Source organism: Tamandua tetradactyla, chromosome 11, assembly GCF_023851605.1.
Source record: "Tamandua tetradactyla isolate mTamTet1 chromosome 11, mTamTet1.pri, whole genome shotgun sequence".
Classification (NCBI taxonomy): domain Eukaryota; kingdom Metazoa; phylum Chordata; class Mammalia; order Pilosa; family Myrmecophagidae; genus Tamandua; species Tamandua tetradactyla.
The window spans coordinates 25,993,922-26,020,707 of NC_135337.1; the positions used below are offsets into that span (position 1 = coordinate 25,993,922).

General features: G+C 36.2%; 1 protein-coding gene across 1 annotated transcript in view; it reads left to right on the top strand.

Moving 5' to 3' along the window:
* DPYD (dihydropyrimidine dehydrogenase) overlaps positions 1-26,786 on the top strand; it is a 961,456-nt gene that overhangs the window by 630,795 nt on the left and 303,875 nt on the right. Inside the window, 2 exon segments of the mRNA XM_077120172.1 lie at positions 2,730-2,798; positions 16,737-16,820. Coding sequence (XP_076976287.1) covers positions 2,730-2,798; positions 16,737-16,820 — 153 coding nt within the window.

Here is a 26,786-nt window from a genome sequence, read left to right on the forward strand (position 1 = left end):
CACTATCTACAGAAAAGGGCATGGAGCATTCTCACGTTTTTCTCCCAAATTCTCAGAAGCTGCAGCTTCAGTGGATACATAGATTGAATTCTAAATACAATAAACAATAAGTAGGCAGTGTTAATTTTTTCTCTCTTTTCATCATCTATTTTTACTTTCCTCTCTTTATTCCTCTTTTTCAGGAAAAAGTTTATTTCGTCCTTGCTGTTGTTTACAGTTCCAATGAATTGATCCTCTCTCTACCATGAGGTCATTTATCCCAGCCAGACTCCCCCTCTGAAGCTGCTGTTTCTCCTGGCTTCTGTAATTCTGAGTATTGCCCTACCTTTAGCTTACTAATGTTCTGTGATTTTTCTGTCACTCAGACTCAGACTCTCAGATCTTTTGAATCCTCTTTCTTAATTGCTCCCTCCAGTTGATGAGTTCTGCGTATTTTAACATCTGACCCCCCTTTTCTATCACCATGACTAACACTTGAGTCAGCCTGATTGCTCTCCACTCAAATGCATATAATGATTATTTGCCAGCCATTTTCGCCAATTGTTTATTTTTCCCTTCTCCTACCCATGGTATTCACCTCAGCTTAATTCATTTTCATCATAAATCACTGAGCTGATAAAGCCGTCCTCTGTTCCTAAGTCTCTGCTCATTCATTTATTCACTCATTTAGTCATTCATTCAATTCTTATTATGTGTCAAGCACGTTGCTGATAAAATGGGGAATGATGAAGAAGAGATCTCGCTCACGTGGATATTATAGTCTATCAGGAGAGAAAAGATTAACCCAACATTAAAGACAGGTGTCTTTCCCTGAATTTTAGTACTCTCCTCAATATAATAATAATTTACTTTCTGTCCTCTCAATGCTATTACTTTTTCCTTCACACTTCAACAGAACTGTTCTATTTGGCAATTCCTAAGCATGACGCAACTGCCCAATTGCTGTAGCACCCTGTGTGTGTGTGTGTGTGTGTCCAGTCTTGGGACAAACACGTTTAGAGGCCAAGGATGTGAAGGGCCCTGGGACATAGTAAATGTTTAACAAACATCTGTTAAAAGGATGGAGAGTGAGTCTGGAGTCAGCGCCGGAAAGGGAGAGATGAGGAACAAGAAAAGAGACCTGCGTGGTACTTCTCGGTGGCTGTGCTGTCTCTTCTTCAAACCCTCAAGGCAACCATATATTAAAAGCACATTTGTAGTCATTTCCCACTAGATGTTAAGCTCTATAAGAATAGAATTAGTCCTACCTTTCCCTAGAATTAGAAGCTATCTGGAACAAGGCAAGCACAATAATATGGCAATGACTGCGAAGAATGACCTTATAATTATACATTGTTTATTTGGATGGATATAAACTTTGTAACTCAATTTTATTATTAACTTTGAAAGATGATATACACAGCCCATTTTATTTCCTTTTCCAAACGCAGAAATTATAACTGATAATGATTAGTTATGAGCCTGGGTTGCAATTGTAACTTTTTTTTATTTGAAGTTAGTCTTAAAATACATCCTTAACACTATAGCTTAGTATGTGTTTTATTTTAGGAATGTAACTGGATTTATTGTTGCATACTTTTAGCGTTCATCTGAATTTCACAACATATCTTTGTTTCGTTTTGTTTTCTAGACATAAAAAGCTATATGCAGTAAGAGTGCAATGGCTTTTAGTGAACTCTACCACAAGACTCTGTGACTTTAGGCATAGCACAAATTGTGTGTGCCCAATTTGAAAGTCTATAAATAGTAATAAGAAAAAAAAATTACTGGCATATATTTAGTACTCACTTTGGGCCAGCAAAACATAGTGGTCAGAAATCCAAACTCTTGAGTCAGACTGCCACAGTCTGAGTACTGGCTCTGCTTCTCAATAGCTGTGTGGTCTGTGTGTTTATTACCTCTGTATTCCTATCTTTAAAATGGGGAGAATGATATTGGGATAATTAAATAAGTCAATAAAACAAAATACTTAAAGCAGCACCTGGCATATGATAAAAGCTATATATATCTTAGAAAGTTCTATTTTTCGTTTTCTAAATAGGTAGTATTTTTTTCCATATTTTATCAGTGAACAAACTACATGCCTTGCCAAGATCACACAGTAGGTGGTAAAGGTAAGGCTCTATCATGAACATTCTAGCATCAGAACAGGCCCTAGTAACCACTGCCTCACCTCCATTGCAACTACCATAACACTGTAGTTGAATAATTAATAGTTAATAAAATGTTCTAACTCTAATGCAGGAGGAAAATATTATCCATACTATAATAAGTTATAATTGGCAGAAGCAATAATGTATTTCTTTCCCATCGCTTGAAATCTTTAGACTATACCAATAATTAGAGCAATACACGTTTCTATGGTACTATAGAAAAAAAAGAAAAAAAGTTAAAAGAAAACACTTTTAACTTAACACAAATTTATGTAATTCCTACTACAGCTTTCTGAGGATGACTCATTTTAAAAATGAGAAAACTGAGAATCATAAAAGTTATGTGACTTGTTCAAATGTTCAAAAGTAGTAAATGAGAAAGTCTCTAGCATAAGTCTAAAACCTTAAATCCTATCCTCTATTTCACCATAATATTCTGCTATTTTTAAATGATTCATCTTTCATTAGACTGAAAACTGTTTTATAATATAGCTTGCCATTTATGGATATACAGATGTAAATATTAATATACCTTTTCGTGTAATAGGGTAACTACTTATGTTTTCTGTTTTACAGATTGTGATTGCTAGCATCATGTGCAGTTATAACAAAAATGACTGGATGGAGCTCTCCAAAAAGGCTGAGGTATATATTTACTTTATTTCTTTTCTCCTATTGTTATTAGTTTTAAATAAAGAGCTGTCATGAAAAATAATACAATAGAAGTAAAACTGAATTGAAAACTGGTAACTTGAGTCATTTCTATTATAATTTGTTTACTCTTTGTTTTCATTAAAATGATGGAAATGCAAATTTTAGAAGAATCTATTCTCTGAAAGTGGTCCCTGGGATTTCACACACTACCTAAAAATCCTTTATTCTCTGAATCCATATACTCTTTATTTGCATATTAAGCAAACTGTATATTATGATGGATGCCATGATAAAATTTAATTCTTCCTTTGAGATTCTAACTTGATCTTACCTTGCCTTTAGGCAAGCTAGTTTGACAGTTAGAGAAGAAATTTTGAATATAAAACTCTTGAATATTTAAAATATGAAAGGCTCATTTAATACTATTCTAGTTTGAATACAGACATGCATAAAATATAGGACAGAAAGTTCCTGAATGGAACACTAGTCAGCAGGTTTTCTTTAATATAAATTGAATCTTGCACAAATGCAAACAACTAACCTTGTGCCTCAAATTTGTACTTAAAAAAAAATACCTAAAATGTACACTTATGTCCATGATGTTGCCATGGAAAATACTCTGGACTGTCTTAGTTGGAGTTTTGTGAAAATGTTTTAGAAATATTGCAGACTAAATCTAATAATGCTTATTAACTAATTGATTCTACATTATTAACTATCATAAAGCTTTGTATAGTATTCAAAAATATCTATTATTCATTTTAGTTTTCAATTTAGTTGAATATCTTAAAACCTTGAGGGGGAAATTACTTCTTGGACTTAGATGGGGGTGAAATTAAACATGATCAGTAATTGGCTTTGTGATCTTTGGTACAGGGGCATTTTATACATGTTTTTACCTAATTGACCATGAAACCTTCCATAGAACCTGTGCTTAGCATGAGCTTTGCCAATTTTAAGCTGATTATGATGAATGTCTTCATCACACTGCTTGCTTCTCTGCCGTTTTGGAAGAATAAAATACGCTTAAAAATTATTTTCTTCAATAATGGGCATTAATTTTTAAATAAGTAAATTTATTTTTAATTTACTCTTAATTATAAAATACTAGTCAATTTAAAGATATTTTCACCATCTTTATATGGTTATTTAATTTCAGTTTAATATATTCTAAGTAATTTATAGTGAAAAGAAAGTAAGGAAGGAAGGAAAGAAGAAAAGGTGGAAAAGGAAAAAAAAGATATGCATTCCACTCAGTCAAAACAATCTATTAAATCTCTTCACAGTAGAGCAATCTACATATCAAGAGGGTCAGTCTGTAGATGTTATCAATTTAAAGAAAAAATTTCTTTGTAATCTTAAAATCTGGAGCAGCCCAGGGGAGATCACACAGTGGAAATATCCCCAGGCTTTCTCATCCCCTGGAGGGCAATGTTTGGCAGAATGATTTCATCATGACTTGCTTACAATAATTACCCAGTAACTCTTAATAGAGTCAGTATTTTATTTTATTTTTATGAACATCTCAAAACAGATTAAAACGGATTTCTTTATAATGGGATGGGTCACATTAAAAGAAATAAACAAAAACAAAATCATATTCAAGCTATGTTACTCTTCCTTTTAATATGTACAAGTCTTTGGGAAGGTGATACCAGGGTACCACAGGAGCAATTCTAGCATGCCAATGTTTTCACGTACAGCAAAGGATTTGATGAGATGATGTATATACTTTAAATTCATTAAGTTCTCTCTTTATAATAGATTAATTTGGGGATTAAGCAGTAAGGAGTGGAGGAAATCTGCTATCAGCTATTTGCTGTCATATCAGAAAACAGAAACATTGCATGTATAACAGTAGAATAAGAACGTATGGGAAAAAAAGATGGAAAAATTCTGTCAGAATGAAAACTTGTACAAAATGGGGGTCAATATCGTTTGTTTGCTTGTTTGTATGTTTCACCAGAATATACCATGTTATTTTACTATTTTGAATAAAGTATTTAAAGACCATGTGGGTGGTTAAAAAAAAAAGAAGCCAGATACATTCTTAAAATTTTGTAAGTTCAACTAAATACTTTTTGCAAAATTTAATTTATGTCTGCTTTCTTCCTTATCATGCATGTATTCTTAAGAAAGCTGTGTTTTCTCCAGGAAACAGAGCCCTGCTGAACCAAACCATCCCTTTCACGCTAACCTTAGAATGCACGTGCTTATAATTTCTTCTCCTACCCTTTCCTCTACTTGGTTTGAATTGGCCATGCTTTTTTGAGCACCACAAAATAAAAGGCAACCTATGGGGGAGTTTTCACAGCTTGGTTTCAAATAGTAACATCATTAGGCTATTTTTAGTTTTCTTTGTCCAGGTGTCTGAGCACAGGATCTTTTCATCTTCTGGAACATAAATAACTTATTCCTATTCCATGCAAAGGAACATAGATAAAGCACCTACTATGAGCAAAGTTCTTCTCCAGACAAAACAACAATGAATCAGTTATAGCTTCTGCTAGGTATATGTGTTCACTTTAATTATGCTATCAGATATACACCAAATTGAGCCATTGTTGAAGGCTCGCAACATTAGGCCTTAAATAGAACTGAATTCATTTCTTTCTTAGCGTGAGTTAGCCTAGAAAACAGAGCCTGAGTCAAAGCTAATGTGAAAATACTTTGCTGAAGAATACAATCCTGAAGCAATAAGAATGAGTTAAAAAAAAGAGAGAAGGGTCAAGGAAGAAGGACTAGCAGATGCTGTGTGGTGCATCACACCTGGCCACAGCTTCATTAGGAAATTGAGCCGATTAACCAGTCATGTGGGACAGGGAGTTCCATGTGGAATCATCCTGCCCCCGACAGATTAGAGGAGAGGACGGGTAAGGTCTGTATCTTCTGGACCATAACTGGTTGGATGAGATAAGGAAGACCCAGTGGACAGGCAGAGGTATCAAAACTAGATGGCCACAAATATTCTTAACAGAGTCAAAATAAACCTCTTAGAAGCAGGTTCTCATCATTTTTTACCACATCTGGTTTAGTAGTATATTGTGAAATTAGATAGGTGTTGGAAAGGTAGCCAGCTAGCTAGCTCAGCCTCAAATAGACTAAGATAAAAGCAGACAGAGAGACATTACAGATATATGTAGGACCAGTTGCCAAGTTTGTGCCCAGTGTTTATCTGTTCCAACTCTACCTGAGAATGATTTAAGATATCAGAGGAATTATGTCTGTCATTTTGTATAGTTGAAATTAGGTGACAGTGTTGCTATATAGAAAGTTATCAACAGAGGTCATGCACTCTTTTAAATAAAAGAAATTAAGGGAGAATACAAGAATTGTATCTCTCCTGCCACAGGGAACCACTCCTTACTCTGCTTGGATTCTCATGCCCCTATCGGTAGTCACCACCACCCGTGGAAGGCTTCCCAGCCCTCTGAGGCTCCGAGGGACCATGCCAGGCCACCTCCTTCACGCAGATCCCATCACCCTAGCTCTGTCAACCCACACCGGGTCACCATAGTTCCCTCATATCTTCACAGTCATCTACCTTGCTTTGCCCCACCCAACCCCTTTAGGACCACATTGATTAGGAAGGGAAGGGAAAGAAAGGAAGTGGTAGGAAAGAAGAAAAGCTCCTTATTTGGGGTTTTGTCATCTTATTTTGTGTACACTTTGTACATGGGTTTGTGTCTTTGCGACCCTGGTTTCTCTGAATGGTTTTATAAAGTGAATCAAAGCTTTTAGAAACTATATTGCTACTTCAAGTATGTGTTAGTTTGCAAGCTGCTCAAATGTGTTATACCAGAACTGGAATGGCTTTTAAAACGGGGAATTTAATGTTACAAGTTCATGGTTGTAAGCTCTAAAAATGTCCAAACTAAGGCATCCAGGGAAAGATACCTTAATTCAAGGAAGGTCGATGGGTCTGGAACAGCTCTGTCAGCTGGGAAGTCACATGCCTGGCATCTGCTGGTCCCTTATTCCTGGGCTCCTTTGCTTTCAGCCTCTAGGGGCGCCTCACTTTACTTCTCCAGAGCTGGCTTTCATCTCTTGGCTTCCCTTGGCCCTCTCCAGGTTCTAGCTTGCTCAGCATCTCATGGTGACATCTGCTGGGCTCCAAGCATCTCCAAATATCCTTGTCTCTTTCGACGTGTCAGCTCTGCACTGAAGTTTCTGTTGGCTCTGTCATTTCTAACTCTCTCCAAAATATTTCTCTTTTAAAGGATCCCAGTAAACTAATAAAGACCTACCTGTAATGGGTGGCGTCACAACTCCATCTAATCAAGAGGTTATATGAACAATTGGGTGGGTCACGTTTCCATGAAGATAGTATAATCAAAAGTTTCTGGCCTACAGTTTTGAACTGGGATTAAAAGAAACAGCTGTTCCCACAAGATTCAATCAAGACTTCCGGAGAAGATGGCGGCTTAGTAAGACGCGCGGGTCTTAGTTCCTCCTCCAGAACAGCTATTAGGGAAGTAGAAACGATACAGAACAGCTCCCGGAGCCATGACAAAGACTAAGAAGACAGCGTACCCCATTCTGGAACGGCTGACTGGCTGGGAGAACCCACTCCGGTGAGATCACCGAGGGGCGCGGGCTTCCCTGGGCCGGGGCGGCAGGCGGCCAGAGTCCCTCCCTCCCTCCTTCCCAGGCCGGCTGGGAGAATTAGACAGGTGGTCCCCTCAAGCCACAGCAGCTGGCGCCCCCCCCCACGCGCGGCCCCCCGGACCAGCTGGGAGAATTGGATCAGAGATCCCCAAGATGCAGAGAATGGCGACCGGGGTCCCTTCCAAACACGTGGCTTCCTGGTCCGGCTGGGAACTTTGGACAGGTGCTCCCCCAAGCTGCAGAGGCGAGCGACCCTCCCCGCGTGCAGATCCTCGGGCCAGCTGTGAGATTCGGATTGGCACTCCCCCAAGCCGCTTCGGCTGGCGACCCCCCCCCCCCACAGCGAAAGTTTTCCAAAGTTAAAGGAGCCACAGCATTTTTTACTGGTGGGACCCGCACACAGATGAGCACCACGAGCGCCACCTACTGGGCAGGATAAGAAAAACAGAGCCCAGAGATTTCACAGAAAAATCTTTCAACCTGCTGGGTCTCACACCCAGGGAAATCTGATTAAATGCCCAGACGCCAGCAGAAGATAACGGATCACACTCAGAAAATTGAAGATATGGCCCAGTCAAAGGAACAAACCAATAGTTCAAATGAGATACAGGAGCTGAGACAACTAATGCTGAATATACGAACAGAAATGGAAAAGCTCTTCAAAAACCAAATCGATAAATTGAGGGAGGACATGAAGAAGACATGGGCTGAACAAAAAGAAGAAATAGAAAAACTGAAAAAACAAATCGCAGAACTTATGGGAGTGAAGGACAAAGTAGAAAAGCTGGAAAAAACAATGGATACCTACAATGGTAGATTTAAAGAGACAGAAGCTAGAATTAGTGAATTGGAGGATGGAACATCTGAATTCCAAAAAGAAACAGAAACTATAGGGAAAAGAATGGAAAAATTTGAACAGGGGATCAGGGAACTGAATGACAATATGAAGCACACAAATATACATGTTGTGGGTGTCCCAGAAGGAGAAGAGAAGGGAAAAGGAGGAGAAAAACTAATGGAAGAAATTATCACTGAAAATTTCCCAACTCTTATGAAAGACCTAAAATTACAGATCCAAGAAGTGCAGTGCACCCCAAAGAGAATAGACCCAAATAGGCGTTCGCCAAGACATTTACTAGTTAGAATGTCAGAGGTCAAAGAGAAAGAGAGGATCTTGGAAGCAGCAAGAGAAAAACAATCCATCACGTACAAGGGAAACCTAATAAGACTATGTGTAAATTTCTCAGCAGAAACCATGGAAGCTAGAAGACAGTGGGATGACATATTTAAATTACTAAAAGAGAAAAACTGCCAACCAAGACTCCTATATCCAGCAAAATTGTCCTTCAAAAATGAGGGAGAAATTAAAACATTCTCATACAAAAAGTCACTGAGAGAATTTGTGACCAAGAGACCAGCTCTGCAAGAAATACTAAAGGGAGCACTAGAGTCAGATACAAAAAGACAGAAGAGAGAGGTATGGAGAAGAGTGTAGAAAGAAGGAAAATCAGATATGATATATATAATACAAAAGGCAAAATGTTAGAGGAAAATATTATCCAAACAGCAATAACACTAAATGTTAATGGACTGAATTCCCCAATCAAAAGACATAGACTGGCAGAATGGATTAAAAAACAGGATCCTTCTATATGCTATCTACAGGAAACACATCTTAGACCCAAAGATAAACATAGGTTGAAAGTGAAAGGTTGGGAAAAGATATTTCATGCAAATAACAACCAGAAAAGAGCAGGAGTAGCTACACTAATATCCAACAAATTAGACTTCAAATGTAAAACAGTTAAAAGAGACAAAGAAGGACACTATCTACTAATAAAAGGAACAATTAAACAAGAAGACATAACAATCATAAATATTTATGCACCGAACCAGAATGCCCCAAAATACGTGAGGAATACACTGCAAACACTGAAAAGGGAAATAGACACATATGCCATAATAGTTGGAGACTTCAATTCACCACTCTCATCAATGGATAGAACATCTAGACAGAGGATCAATAAAGAAATAGAGAATCTGAATATTACTATAAATGAGCTAGACTTAACAGACATTTATAGGACATTACATCCCACAACAGCAGGATACACCTTTTTCTCAAGTGCTCATGGATCATTCTCAAAGGTAAACCATATGCTGGGTCACAAAGGAAGTCTTAACAAATTTAAAAAGATTGAAATCATACACAACACTTTCTCGGATCATAAAGGAATGAAGTTGGAAATCAATAATAGGCAGAGTGCCAGAAAATTCACAAATGTGTGGAGTCTCAACAACACCCTCTTAAACAATGAGTGGGTCAAAGAAGAAATTGCAAGAGAAATTAGTAAATACCTCGAGGCGAATGAAAACGAAAACACAACTGTTCTAGTTTGCTAGCTGCCAGAATGCAATATACCAGAAATGGAATGGCTTTTCAAAAGGGGAATTTAATAAGTTTCTCGTTTACAGTTCTAAGGCTGAGAAAATGACCCAATTAAACTAAGTCTATAGAAATGTCTAATGAAAGGCATCCAGGGAAAGATACCTTGGTTCAAGAAGGCCGATGAAGTTCAGGGTTTCTCTCTCAAGTGAGAAGGCACATGGCAAACACATTCAGGGCTTCTCTCTCAGCTGGACAGGCACATGGCGAATACGGTGTCATCTGCTAGCTTGGTCTCCTGGCTTCCTGTTTCATGAAGCTCCCCAGGAGGTGTTTTCCTTCTTCATCTCCAAAGGTCGCTGGCTGGTGGACTCTCTGCTTCATGCTGCTGCAGCATTCTCTGCTTTCTCTGAGTCTCTCTGAATCTCCAAAACGTTTCCTCTTTTATAGAACTTCAGAAATTAATCAAGACCCACTCAAATGAGTGGAGACATGTCATCCCCTAATCCAGTTTAACAACCATTCTTAACTAAATCACATCAACCAGGGAGGTGATCTCATTACAGTTTCAAATATACAGTATTGAATAGGGATTATTCTACCTTTAAGAAATGAGATTTATATTAAAACATGGCTTTTCTTAGGGGGCATACTTCCTTTCAAACCAGCACAACAACATATCAAAACCTATGGGACGCAGCAAAGGCAGTGCTAAGACGGAAATTTATTGCCCTAAATGCCTATATCAGAAAAGAAGAAAAGGCAAAAATTCAGGAATTAACTGTCCACTTGGAAGAACTGGAGAAAGAACAGCAAACTAATCCCAAAGCAAGCAAAAGGAAAGAAATAACAAAGATTAGAGCAGAAATAAATGAAATTGAAAACATGAAAACAATAGAGAAAATCAATAAGACCAGAAGTTGGTTCTATGAGAAAATCAATAAGATTGATGGGCCCTTATCAAGATTGACAAAAAGAAGAAGAGAGAGGACGAATATAAATAAGATCGGAAATGTAAGAGGAGACATAACCACTGACCTCACAGAAGTAAAGGAGGTAATAACAGGATACTATGAACAACTTTACACTAATAAATACAACAATTTAGATGAAATGCACGGGTTCCTGGAAAGACATGAACAACCAACTTTGACTCAAGAAGAAATAGATGACCTCAACAAACCAATCACAAGTAAAGAAATTGAATCAGTCATTCAAAAGCTTCCTAAAAAGAAAAATCCAGGACCAGACGGCTTCACATGTGAATTCTATCAAACATTCCAGAAAGAATTAGTACCAACTCTCCTCAAACTCTTCAAAAAAATCGAAGTGGAGGGAAAGCTACCTAATTCATTCTATGAAGCCAACATCACCCTCATACCAAAACCAGGCAAAGATATTACAAAAAAAGAAAACTACAGACCAATCTCTCTAATGAATACAGATGCAAAAATCCTCAATAAAATTCTAGCAAATCGTATCCAACAACACATTAAAAGAATTATACATCATGACCAAGTAGGATTCATCCCAGGTATGCAAGAATGGTTCAACATAAGAAAATCAATTAATGTAATACACCATATCAACAAATCAAAGCAGAAAAATCACATGATCATCTCAATTGATGCAGAGAAGGCATTTGACAAGATTCAACATCCTTTCCTGTTGAAAACACTTCAAAAGATAGGAATACAAGGGAACTTCCTTAAAATGATAGAGGGAATATATGAAAAACCCACAGCTAATATCATCCTCAATGGGGAAAAATTGAAAACTTTCCCCCTAAGATCAGGAACAAGACAAGGATGTCCATTATCACCACTATTATTCAACATCGTGTTGGAGGTTCTAGCCAGAGCAATTAGACAAGAAAAAGAAATACAAGGCATCAAAATTGGAAAGGAAGAAGTAAAACTATCACTGTTTGCAGACGATATGATACTATACGTCGAAAACCCAGAAAAATCCACAACAAAACTACTAAAGCTAATAAATGAGTACAGCAAAGTAGCAGGTTACAAGATCAACATTCAAAAATCTGTAGCATTTCTATACACTAGTAATGAACAAGCTGAGGGGGAAATCAAGAAACGAATCCCATTTACAATTGCAACTAAAAGAATAAAATACCTAGGAATAAATTTAACTAAAGAGACAAAAACCTATACAAAGAGAACTACAAAAAACTGTTAAAAGAAATCACAGAAGACCTAAAAAGATGGAAGGGCATACCGTGTTCATGGATTGGAAGACTAAATGTGGTTAAGATGTCAATCCTACCTAAATTGATTTACAGATTCAATGCAATACCAATCAAAATCCCAACAACTTATTTTTCAGAAATAGAAAAACCAATAAGCAAATTTATCTGGAAGGGCAGGGTGCCCCGAATTGCTAAAAGTATCTTGAGGAAAAAAAACGAAGCTGGAGGTCTCATGCTGCCGGACTTTAAGGCATATTATGAAGCCACAGTGGTCAAAACAGCATGGTATTGGCATAAAGATAGATATATCGACCAATGGAATCGAATAGAGTACTCAAATATAGACCCTCTCATCTATGGACATTTGATCTTTGATAAGACAGTCAAGGCAACTCACCTGGGACAGAACAGTCTCTTCAATAAATGGTGCCTAGAGAACTGGATATCCATATGCAAAAGAATGAAAGAGGACCCGTAACTCACACCCTATACAAAAGTTAACTCAAAATGGATCAAAGATCTAAACATTAGGTCTAAGACCATAAAACAGTTAGAGGAAAATGTAGGGAGATATCTTATGAAACTTACAATTGGAGGTGGTTTTATGGACCTTAAACCTAAAGCAAGAGCACTGGAGAAAGAAATAAATAAATGGGAGCTCCTCAAAATTAAACACTTTTGTGCATCAAAGAACTTCATCAAGAAAGTAGAAAGACAGCCTACACAATGGGAGACAATATTTGGAAATGACATATCAGATAAAGGTCTAGTATCCAGAATTTATAAAGAGATTGTTCAACTCAACAACAAAAAGACAGCCAACCCAATTACAAAATGGAAAAAAGACTTGAACAGACACCTCTCAGAAGAGGAAATACAAATGGCCAAAAGGCACATGAAGAGATGCTCAATGTCCCTGGCCATTAGAGAAATGCAAATCAAAACCACAATGAGATATCATCTCACACCCACCAGAATGGCCATTATCAACAAAACAGAAAATGACAAGTGCTGGAGAGGATGCGGAGAAAGAGGCACACTTATCCACTGTTGATGGGAATGTCAAATGGTGCAACCACTGTGGAAGGCAGTTTGGCGGTTCCTCAAAAAACTGAATATAGAATTGCCATATGACCCAGCAATACCATTGCTAGGTATCTACTCAAAGGACTTAAGGGCAAAGACACAAACGAACATTTGCATACCAATGTTTATAGCAGCATTATTTAGAATTGCAAAGAGATGGAAACAGCCAAAATGTCCATCAACAGACGAGTGGCTAAACAAACTGTGGTATATACATACGATGGAATATTATGCAGCTTTAAGACAGAATAAACTTATGAAGCATGTAATAACATGGATGGACCTAGAGAACATTATGCTGAGTGAGTCTAGCCAAAAACTAAAGGACAAATACTGTATGGTCCCACTGATATGAACCGACATTCGAGAATAAACTTGGAATATGTCATTGGTAACAGAGACCAGCAGGAATTAGAAACAGGGTAAGATAATGGGTAATTGGAGCTGAAGGGATACAGACTGTACAACAGGACTAGATACAAAAACTCAAAAATGGACAGCACAATAATACCTAATTGTAAAGTAATCATGTTAAAACACTGAATGAAGCTGCATCTGAGCTATAGGGTTTTTTTTTTTTTTTTGTCTGTTTGTTTGTTTGTTTGTGTCTTTTTTTTACTATTATTATTATTTTTATTTTTCTCTATATTAACATTCTATATCTTTTTCTGTTGTTTTGCTAGTTCTTTTCCTAAATCGATGCAAATGTACTAAGAAATGATGATCATGCATCTATGTGATGATGTTAAGAATTACTGATTGCGTATGTAGAATGGAATGATTTCTAAATGTTTTGTTAATTTCTTTTTTTTCTTTAATTAATAAAAAAAAAGATTCAATCAAGATTAAAACATGGCTTTTCTGGGGTACATAATAGATTCAAACTGGCACAAAGTATTCCATAGAATAGTTTTCTTTTCTTTCTTATCTTATCCCCTAGAAGTATAGATAATGTAGCACAAAGTTTGTTGCTTTAAGTCCTTTTCAGATCAAGGAACGGGAAAGACAAGTTGGAAATACTTGTGTGAATAGATGGAAAGATAGCTAGCTAACTAACTCAGACAGTAATTGTAATTGCTTGCACTTATATAGTATTTACTATATTCCAGACATAGCTCTAATTCATTTACTTGTGTTAAATTATTTAGACCTTACAACAACAACCCTATGGATTAGTACCACTGTTTTCCACTTTTTTAGAAATGAGGAAACTGAGGCAAACCAGTAGGTAAAAAAAAAAAAAAAAAGTGTCCAGGTCCACACAGCCTGTTTATATGGTAAAAGTGGGATTCAAACCCACAAAATCTGGTTCCAGAGTCCCTGCTGTTAATATGTGAACTCTACTTCATATAAGTAAATGGATGATAAATAGATAATGTAGTAAATTAGAAACAGCAATATTTCCTCTTTCACTGCCCTAATTATGCCGTTATTTTATAATCATTTAGGTGAGGTAGAATAAGCTTTGGGCTAAGTGACTAAACTAAAAAGCTTGTGACTAACAAGAGTCAGAATGCATGCCCAGTTAAAGTTAATTTAACATTTCATGCTAATTCAGTAATTAAGACATTTTGAATGGTTAGAGTTGCTTGGAAATGAAATTAACTGCTTTTTAAGGTGGTGTGCATCCTGTGACAGGAATATTCAAGCAGATGCCAGATGAATGCTCCCTATCTCTTGGTTAACAGAATTGTCTCCATTTCTTAAGCCTGTATGCTCATTTCAGAGACGTTTCCTGTCTAGCTGGAGGATGGGTAGCTGTTTGTACATGAGTATAATCTTGGGGGAATTTTAAATAATTAGCCACTAAAAAGACTTAATATTGGATAAGTGGTTTTAAAAGATTTTAATTTTTAGTGAATTCCTTTTCATTTCTGTAATATGTATATATATTTGCAATGTAAATATATATACAAGTGCAATAAGGCTTATCTAATCCCAAATGTTGTTGAATCGATTTGCTATTAATGTCTGCATTCCAGCTAAGTAAAGAAACCTAAAAGGAATACTTGATATCACTAAGAAATAGGAAGAGTGCAGTATTGCATATAGTTTATATACAACCCTTTAATGAAGCTCGCTATTCTCACACAATATGGTGCTGAGACATGTCAAATTACCTAGTTTCCATGTGAGGAGGTAGATGGATGCAAAAAAGATTGCCCATTTGACCAAAGCATTCTAAATTCCTTAGCAGATTTTGTATGAGAACTCAAGAGTTCAGCAAACTGTACTTTGTCCATGCTCACTCCCAAACCAGCAGGAACACAGTGGCATGACTTTGGTAATTTTTAAATAAAATGAAGCATTTAAAAACTGAATTAAATGGGTCAGTGTTAGAATGCTCACTTTTCATGCGGAAGACCTGGGTTTTTGATTCCCAGACCACGCACCCCGCCCCGAAAAAAAAAGAACAACAAAGAAACAAAAAAACTGAATTAAGGAAGCAAAAAGCCGTAATAATCCCATGCTAGAAAGCAAGCTGAATGTTCAAATGGACTTTCACAAATATGCAAGAAGATAAAATAGACTCACTAATGAAAAAAGTAGGTATGTTTGCTGAGGTACTAATTAAAATTCACTCAGAAGGAAAAAATAAACTAAAATATTGAACAATTATGAAGAGAAGAGAAAGCTTGAGGAAACAGCAGTTCACCTAAGCAAAACTTTTATATTTAGAGAATAGTGAACTTTTTTAAAGCTTTTGTATGATGTTGTAGGCATGTTATAATAATGTAGAAACTGACAATTATGCTCACGGTTGGCCTTACTTAAAAAAGAAAAAAATGTGGCGTTGGAGAAATTCTAACAGTTAGGTTAAAAGAATATAAAATTTGAATGATGTAGTTTATTCCCATTCCTCGAATTACTATATTAAACTATAAAAAGTGTTCTGTTTATTCTCAAAATTTTTCATGGACTTTCCTCCCAAAATTCTAAGATTATCCAAATATTCTAAGAATATTCAGAATGAACTAAATGCTTGTTCACTTTGATAGGATCCATTTGTGTACTAATGAATTAATGAATTAAATAAGAAGGACTGTCATTAAATTATTAAGTAAGGCTAAACTATCTGTGCTTCATTAGTGTTTGAATGTTATAAAATTGATTATCAGTTAAAATTTACCCCACTCATTCCAACTAGCCTACTCCATTTTGCTTCTCACTTCTACTTCCCGCACCAACTATACAGAATTAATAAGATTTGATACTATAAAAATAAAAATTGTTTAGTGCAGAATAAATGTGGGATTCAAACCACCTGAATTAAAATCTCTGCTCTGTCACTTATTAATGGGGCTTGTCATTTAAACCTTCCTATATTTCAGTTACCTCATCCATAGAACCAGTATCCCAGAATCATGAGAATTAGAGATAAAAAATAGATAAAGCCCAGAACAGCAGTGAGTGGCACCTTTTAAGCACTTAAAAAATGTTAGAAACCATTGTTGTTATTGTTGTTACACACACCATAAGTGAGTCAGAACACACCTCACAAGAAAGCTGTGATGCCAGAAAATGCAATCGTTAAAGTTTGACATATGTGAATTTTATTGAGTTATCAATGATGAAACTGTATCACTATGCAAATAAACCTTACCCTTTCCTTTCGTTTTCCTTCCGTTTCTGTATCTTAAAGTCTTCTGGAGCGGATGCCCTGGAGTTAAATTTGTCGTGTCCACATGGCATGGGAGAAAGAGGAATGGGCCTGGCCTGTGGGCAGGTAAGGACCTTGGCAGCTGCCACCACATACCTCGGTGCGATGTAACAACCCCTGCACGGATAGTTACTATACATTAGGCAAGGAGGTTGCAGACCAGATGACTAGCCTGAGCCTTCCAGGTCTGCATTGTTTAAATATTTAGTGCTTAAAAAGTGGAAAATGAGGGAAGCTGAAATTATAGCAACTGTTTAGTTTTATTGAGGGAAATATCACATTATGTGCTTGACAGGAAATAATATTATAACAAATAGTTTTTAAAAGCACTGAAGCAGAATTAGCTAATTTCCAATGCAGTGTTCTTTATTCATTCCTATGCTGATCCAGTTTCCCTAGAGCAATATCGTGTACCAAATGCATTGTTCGGAGTGATTTTCTAGTAAATGGGGCACAGCACAAATTGCGTTTTACACTTTTTTGCAGCGTATAATCATTATTCCCTAACTGTGTTTGGGGAGTTGCAAGAAGACTTTGATGCTATTTTTATTTTTGGATACAATAAATGGAAACCTCATGCTAAAATAATTTTAAAAACCTGATGAATAAAATGTGAAAAAAATATTTTAATATGTAGAAAAGACTGGATCTTTATGTAACTACATAGAGTGCTGTATGTTAGGCAGCAATTCAATGCTACTTAATGCTAAAAAGGTAAGTGTTTTGCATTTAATTTAGCTTTTAAGCCAAGAAGAAAATGACACGTGTGAATCAAATAATATGAAATGTAATTTATGGCAGATTCCCTGGTCCTGGAATGTTTACTTATATGGCCTCATCTGGCACAGGACCTTGCACATAGTAGGCAAAGTCCTACTTTTTTTGTCCTGCTTTTTTTCTTCAAGCCATTGAATTGATTTGAATTAAATGCAGAGGCTTTTAATTTGAAAGGGCAATAATTTCTGTTTATTCAAATGAACATAGGTTCCTCTTTTCATAGTAGCATTCAGGGAAGAGTTTAAAGTACCTTGTAAATATTTAATTAGCATTCAGCATAGATTTGTGAATTAGGGCAAAACCATTCTTAGGTAGCATGGGAGAGGAAGGCCTATTCCAATGTTTTTCCAATATATTCTCTGTTCCACTGACAAAAGATTACCAGAGAGATCAGTGAGTAATTGTGGTAGAAGAACAAGAAGCAGAATTATCCTGTGGGGGAAAAATCATTAGATGAAATTATGACTTTTATGAGTGACATGATTAGATAACAGTTAGTGTGCCAAGATGTGTAACTTGGTTAAAAGGAGGAAGAGTCCTAAAATGACACCCAGTAACAAAAGGCCTGAGGTAGTACACTCTTCCCAGCTTGAAACAAGATTATCCCATAATGTAACCCTTTTACAGTCTCTGAAACTCAGAACCAAATATTTTTCAGTTACATGGATGAAAACAACTATGGAAAGTTTAAATGTTTTGACTAATTTTTTTTAAAAGAGAGAATGTGTTTTAATATTTAATCCTTGCCATATATATCACAATTATTTTTAAAGTATTGCCCAGATCCTATCTTAAATTTGTTGGTTGCAGTAGCTCTATGAATACATCTGAACCCAACCAGCTGTTCAGTGTCTTAAGTATCCTCATTTTACCACCCAAGTTTATGCACAGACTTTAACTTAATGAGGATACCAAATGCTAAAAGTTTGCAGTCAGAGTTATCAAGATATTTAAATCTCTTGGAACATATATGCTCTGAAAACCATAACATCTTAGGATGAAGGAAATTTAGGTATCTTTCTATTTCACTTATGAGTTTTAATTGTTAAAATTGAAATCAATTATTCCTATCAGCCATGTTTAAAAGTTTTATTTTGAATTATATCCTCTTATAAATTATAAAATTGAACAATAAAATGAGTAAATCATTTTTGTTCCACTATTTTAAAAGCAATCACTCTACCTTAGAACACATAAATGCTCAATATTTTAAACGAAGGGTAAGAAGAGTATTAGTGCATGTTTAAAATGTTTTACTGTACACCTGACTCTTAGATTGAGTACAGACACGTGGACACATTCGCCTTTTCCTCTACTTCCTCCTTCCCTTTCTCTACCTCTTGTTCCCATCACTGATTTCTCACTTCCTAAAGTTCAGAGTTCTGAACTTTTGAGAGTTGGTGGGGTGGAGAATTTGAACTTAGTGTTGGGGGTGGGTGCTGAAAAGTCATTTCAGTTTTCTCTTACCAATTTCAGTGTGATCTTGAATTATGTGTTGATTGCTCCCTGTGTGCAAGGCACAGAGCTGGGTGTGTTGTCAGAGCCTGATAAGTATTTAGTTAGTCCCATGACTAGCATACTAGCCATTAGTCCCGTGGCTAGTCCCATGGTTAGAATACTTATTAGTATCAGTCATTAGTCCCATGGCTAGAATATTTATCTATCAGAGATGCTTACTTGTACCTCGCTTTTTCTGGCATTTTAGAAATAATACTAAGATACTAAGATGCCCTTGTACCTAAGTCATTTTGTGTGAAATCAGCAGAAATTAACTATATATGTATGTATGTAATCTTAGTACTTAAACTCTTTATAAATGTTTCCATTAGTGATTAAAAGCTATAAAATTTGTAAACAGGGGAAGACTATAAACATTCTGTGTTACAAAATAAAAGCACCAGATTTGTTTATGAAATTTATGGGAATAAAGCAAATTTCAAGCTGACCTTAGGAATTGGAATTGTATATTTTCTGATAGGTGAAACTTCATATAAAGTCTTAAACATGTAAAGCTTCCTAGGTGTTTAAAGGCAGTCTATTCTTTCCATCAACCATGTGTCAACTTGATCAAACCACTTATTCTCTTGAAGCATTAGTTTCTATCTCAAGTGAAACTTGAACTAGATGATCTCTAAATCCCCTTCTAGTTTCAATATTTTGTGAATCTTAACATTATGTAAAAAACCAATGTTGTTTTGAACTGCCTGTTACTAGTATTGATAAAACAAAAACAGTAAAGAAATAATAGAATTCATTTTCTTCTGCTTCCTTAAGAAACATTTTACCATTTTCCCTGGCCTGCGTAAGACTTACATGACTCCTCATTGTCTTTACATCAACATGTTCTGTTCCCTTTTTGGTATATTTTACTTTACTTGATGAGTAAATAAGTAGAAACTGTTCTAGTAGGTCATTGCCTTCTTTAATAGACATCTTGAACTGAACTGTGGCTAAAATAAAATGTTTGATCTTCAATGTGCCAAATCTTCTCTTCAATCTAATTTTGCCTTTTTAGTTAATGGTTCCCCCAATAACTTCATGCTCAAGCAAAGGGGAAAATATTCTCCGATGTTGGTTGTTCTTACTCCAAAGAGTATTATTGCAATACTTAAAACAAAACAAAAACTCTTCTTCCTTATCCTCAAAACAACCTTCTAACTTTCTGAAGTAGGTACAGTTTTTATCCTACGTAATTGATTTTTTAAAAGCTGAGGCCTCCAGACCCCCCAGGTCCCAGAATTGTGAAGGCTGCGCTCTAATCACCATGTTAGCCCAAGTACACAGAATGTGTCCAGGAAGGTTCCTGACAAAGAGTGTTAAATTGTATTATTAACTAAAAATAAAATCAGGGCTAAAGTCCTTTGTAGTTATAAATTCTCATTTCTCTAAACATATAAAAACACAAGCTAAACCTGAGTCCATTTGGGTGCTCTGTCTCCTGGAAATAAAGGAGTTTTTCTAATGTCTTAACATTCAAATTTGAAGTTGTTTAAATGCAATCTATGTAATCTCATTTCCTGTAACAGCCTATTACTTTATAATCATAACTTTATAATCATAACTGAACTATAATAAATTCTATAAAATCCAGCTAAAATGGCATCTCTTTGAGGTCTTCCCCTATTCTTAAATGCAAAGTGATGTTATGGCATTTACTAAATTACCTTCTTTTGACATTTTATAATTTTATTATAAATTGCCCTGTAGAACCTTCTAAACAATTTGCAGAACATGGTTGAATATACCTCAAATAGCTTTTTGTTGCTGTTTTATTTTGATCATTAGCTTACACAGTATAGCTTTTTTTTTTAATTTGAAAATATTACCAATATTATTACCAATTTCTTGCTTCTCTTGAAATAATGGGAAGATATGACCACACTGGGCCTGCATTGCAGTGTGGCATTAAGGAACTAAGGCTTAATAAAGCTCCTTATTAACGGTGAAGGGGTCAGTAAATATTTGACTGAGAATAAGTTCTCTTGCATGGATTTAATCAAAATGTTTCTTCCAGATTCATGTTTTGCTTTCCCTTTGGGTTCCTGACTTTGAATGAGATGTCTCTTCAACCAGCAGTAGATTTATTTCTTAGGCCATCTATTAGCTACCAAAACAAAAAGAGTTGGCAAGGTACAAGGAAGTGGGATATAAGAGTCCTTGCTTTAATTTTGGTTCCTATTTTATCTTCTGCATAGCAAGAGACAGCATACTCCAAAGAGCTTCTCAATAATAGTCACATAATCCCCTTGAAATTATTTTTTTTACAGCCATCAGAAAATGTATGTTTTTTTTTAACTTTCTCTTATTTTTCATGTGTGCTATTTACTCTTTAACTGGGGTCAATGATGTAGCATAATATAGTATAGATTTTGAGAACTCAGAGGAGCCTTAAATGTTTTCCAGTTCAACCTCCTTATTTCCAAAGGGAACCTGGAGACTCAAAAGGTGTCTAATTTGCTGTAGCCTGAGATAACCAATGTTGATAACTAGCAAGGCCCATGGTTTTATTGCCCTCATCATTGACTCCCTGTTTTATGCTCTGTTCAGTATTTCCTGTGTAGCATTTGAGTGTATCTGAACTGCTAGTCAAATTGAATAAGTCAGAACAATGCCAGTCCCCATGACGACCTATGCACATGTTGTTATTCCCCCTGTCCAGAACTCATACCTTCTCCACTGATATTAGACAGAAATCATCTGTCTAAGTCTATTTCAGATAATATCTAATTCATAAGCTGGATATGTCTTATCAATCAACCAAATTTTCCATAAAAAAAGAAGAATATATTGTATATGAAAGGGTTTAAATGTGGAAACTGGAAACATAGTCTTGTTTGACTCTTTAGTGACTTAGAGACAGAATCGCAATCAAAGAATTTAGATGACTTTACCTAAAAATTCTAAGAAAGTACGAAAAGATGTTACCTGGTCCCTCCGGGATTCCCAGTGTCCAGTGGTTTAGATGCCTTCATTATAGATGTGATTGATAAATAGTGCACAGCTATTTCAGTAAAGATTTCTCTTGAGGACAAGTCCCAGAGAAACAAGATATTTGGAGGGAAGACTGCTCATCTATTCACAGGCATCTCTGCATTTGGGAGAAAGATGATAAGGCCACTGATATTAGCTGTAATATTTCCTAGATCACAGTGCCCTGCCCCTCATTGCCACCATTTATTTGCATATATCTTCTGCATGGAATTTCTAGGCAGGGGAATGTTCAAACAATCTTAGCATCAGTTTGCTTAGTTTGTGATCAGAACTTCATACATGGTCCTGCTTTCTTGATGATTTAGCTAAGTAAGAATAATGGGATTTAAATGTACATATCATCACATGACAGGAGGCAGAAGCAATCCAAGGAAATCCCAACATTATGGCAAGCCAGCACCAGAATCCTACAGACTTCAAGGAGAAAACATGGTTCCCAACACCTTGGTTTTGGATTTCGAGTCTCTGAAACTAGCTGACAAAGATAGCTACATAAAACACTCCCAGATGCCATTGTTCCAAGGAATCATTGAAAAACTAGCAAAAGCTGGCAGACCCATCTTCCTCAAAACTCCATAAAAACAGGGAGCTTCAGGGGAAGATGGTGGAGTCCTTACACCAAAATAAATATTAATCAGGCTGGAACTGTCTGAAACAACTATTTTGAAACTACAGAGGCCAAAGGAACATGGTACAGTATCCAGGGAAGAACCAGAGGAAAAGAATGATAGATTATGGTAAAGAATGGTAAATTGCTCTTTCTGCACAGAGGCTGTCAGGACCCAAACCCAGTCTTGTGGCATTCCTCCATAGAACTGGTAACTCCAGTAACTGGCTAGCTGCTGGTGACAGAAAGGGACATAACAATTGTCTTCCTCAGGAACAGGGGTGAGCAAGGCTGATCACTAATCACAGTTTTTGCTTTTTGTATTTTTTTTTTGGTGGTGGGGGTGGATGCATGGACCCGGAATTGCACCCAGGTTTCCAGCATGGTGGGTGAGAATTGTCCCACTGAACTACCCTTGCACTGCCTGATCACAGCTTTCAATTAGCAGATTGTAATCACTGGTTCCCAACTCTGAGGGCCACTATTGTTTCGGCACACCCAGGAAACAGGGGCAGCAGCCCTTGTTTTAACCGTCCTCTGTACAAGAGCAGAGGGAGTGGATATTTAAAGATGCAGTGCTTTCTCAGGGCTGCAAGGGACAGTTAGCTAAAGGGCTGAATTTGCTGAGAAGGCCAGGACAATTCAAGTTTGAGGAGCTATCAGAGAAGCTTTTGGCACCATTCTTGAACTTTGGAGAAGGTCTGTGCCCCTTTCAAGGGTCGAGACCCTGTCTTGGCTGGGAAAAAATGACTTGGGAAATTTCTCCCTTGAATGGCCTTCTTCCCGGAATTTGGTTTCCCAGCAAAAGCAGTGTGAGATAATGAAAGGGGAATAAAAGCTATAGAGGCAGACAGTCTGGGACAAAAGCCAGCCTGCTATAAATACCCTGGAGAGGGAGGGTTGTGCCCTGGGAAACAGAAGGACAACCAAACTCCTGCAGCAGGGGAGTTATTTCCTAAAACAAGCAAAAGCCCAGGACAAGACAGAGGCCCCAAAAAACAGAAAACCCTACACACTGCACTTGCCTTGGGCAGACCTTCCTGATGGGAGGGCTAAAATTCAGGACAGTTTCTGTCTTACCACTAGCTGGTTGCAAAACCAAGAGACATCCCAGGGGGCAAATCCCAGAGTTGACATTTTAAAATACTGAAGTGTACAATGTACAACAAAAGAGTACAAGAGAAACAAAGAAATAGGAAACAATGGCCCATCCAAAGGAAGAGTATAAAAATGTGGAAACACCAATGATGAAGATGAGAAAGTGAACATATCCAGCAAAGCATTTTTTTTTAATTGGTATTAAAAATGTTCAAGGAGATGAAGGAGTGTAAAGAGAAAAAACTAAAGAACATCAGGGAAAAAATGAATGAACAATATTCATTCTATCTCTAAATAAAGAGATAGACATTTTTAAAAGGAACCAAATGGAACTATTGAAGTTGAAGACCAAGTAACTGAAATGAAAAATAGCCAAGAGAGTTTCAAGAGCAGATTGGAGCTGGAAGAGGAAACAGTGAACTTGAAGAAAAATACACTTGTAATGAGTCAGCTTGAGGAGCAGAAAGAGAAAAGAAATACTAAAAATGAAATAGCCCAAGACAGCTATGGGGCACCATCAAGCACACCAATATAGGTATTACAGGAGTCCCAAGAAAAGGAAGAGAAAAGTTGCAGAAGGAATAGTCAAGGAAATAATAGCCAAGAACTTCCCAAACTTAGCAAAAAACTTGTATATGCATGTTCAAGAAGCTAAGAGAACACCAAACAAGATAAACATGAAGAAAACTACATGCCAACATATATGAATTACACTATTAATGCAAAGAACAAGGAGATAGTTCTAAAAGCAACAAGGAAAAAGCAACTTGTTACATACAAGGAAGTCCCAGTTAGATTGTGTACTGATTTCTCGTTAGAAACCATAGAGGCAAGAAGGCAGTGGGTTGAAATACTTGAAGTCCTGAAGGAATACAACTGTCAGCCAGGAATTTTATATCTGGCAAGAATTTTTTTCAAAAATGAGGGGAAGATTAAGACATTCTCACATAAACAAAAGCTGAGGAAGTTAACCACAATTAGACCTGCCCTACAAACCAGTGCTAAAGGAAGTTCTTCAGAATGAAGTGAAAGGACTCTAGACAATGGATCAAAGCAGCATGAAAGAATAAAGACCTGTTGTAAAGGTAACCATTTAGGTAATTGTAAATGTCAGTATTATTTCATTGTATTGTTTGGTATGAATTCCTCTTCTTATTTCCTACAGATACTAAAATCAAATACATAAAAATGTAATGATTAATTTAGGTTTTTGTACATACAATATGCAAAGATATGTGATAGCAAAGTTTTAAAATAATGGTGGGAAAACATAGGGATGTAGGAAAAGTATATGTACATGCTATTGAAGTTAAGTTGGTATAATAGCAAATATAACTGTTATATATATAGGATGTTAAAATTTTAATCCTATGGGAACCACAAGGAAGACAGATAAAAAAATATCTCCAGATAGAGATGAGAGAACACCCAATATAGTACAGCACAAAAAAGCAAATAAATATAAAAGTAGGCTTAATGGAAGAGAAAGGACAAAAAAGTGTAAGACTTAAAAAAGACTAAATAGAAAATGGCAAAGAAAGCCCTGTATTATCAGTAGTAGCTTTAAATGTAAATGAATTAAACTCAACTCAAAGGCAGAGAGTGGCAGGATGGTTAAAAAATATCACTCAACTATATGCTGTCTGTAAGGGACTCATCTTAACATTAAAAAAAAATGCAAGTAGGTCAAGAGAGAAAGGATGTAAAAATTATATACCATAATTTTTGATATATGGTACCAAAATACCAAGTAGTAACAAAAGAGAGCTAGAGTGGCTATACTAATATCAAATAAAATATATTTTAAGTCAAAAACAGTTATGAGGAACAAAGATGGTCATTTTATACTGGTAAAGGAAAAAATTCAACAGGAGAATGTACCAATTATAAATACATGTGCACCTAAGATATATGAACCAAGTGCTAACATATTTGAAGGGAGAAATTGACAGTACTAGATTAGGTGTAAGAGAATTTAACCCTCAATAATGAATAGAACTTCTAGTCAGAGGAACCAGGAAGTACAGAAATTGAATGATACACTAAACCAATTAGACCTACCAAACATATATAGGACATTCCATCCAAGGAAAACAGGATACGCCCTCTCAAGCACAATGGAACATTCTCAAGGATAGACCATATGCTGAGTAACAAAACAAGCATCAATCAATTTGAAAATATTAAAATTATACAATGCATATTCTTCTAACACAACAGAATGAACCTCTGAAATCGATAGCAGGTGGAGAAAGGGAAAATTCATAAATATGGGAAATTAAACAACATGCAGTTAAACACCAATGGGTTAAAGAGGAAATCACAAGTAAAATTAGGACATATCTTGAGGTGATTGAACAGGAAAATACAACATACCAAGATTTACAGGATGGCGCTAAGGCAGTGCTGAGAGTGAAATTTATAGCTCTAAATGATTACATTAAACTCAGAGACCTAGCTTCAAAACTGGAGTAAACAGTTCATGGCAGCATTATTCCAACTTTTGGAATCAATCCAAATGTCCATCAACAGATAAATGGATACATAAAATGTGGTATATACATACATGGAAAATTATTCAGCCGTAAAAAGGAATGAAGTCCTGACACATGCGACAAAATTAATGAACCTTGAAGATATCACGTTGCGTGAAATAAGCCAGACATAAAAGAGCAAACATTGTATGGTCTCATTGATTCAAAAAATTCAAATAAGCAAGCTCTTAGAGTCAGAATCTCAAATATAATTTAGCAGAAGAAGGGGTGGGGATAGGAATATGAAGTTAATTATTCCCATAATGTGCTTGAAATGTTCAGACTTCATATTTGAAATCATGGAAATGTTTTTGTAATGTATGGTGGTAATAATAACACAATATTGTAAGTGCAATCAACAGCACTGAAAAATATTAAAAAATTTTAGTCCATACAATTGTTCACAAAGTGAACCTCAAGTTGAACCATGAACTTTTTTTGACATTTTAGTGAATAAAGTAACTGCTTTATTAATGAAGGCAAATATCAGATAATTGTATGAATATTATATATATAAAAAAGAAA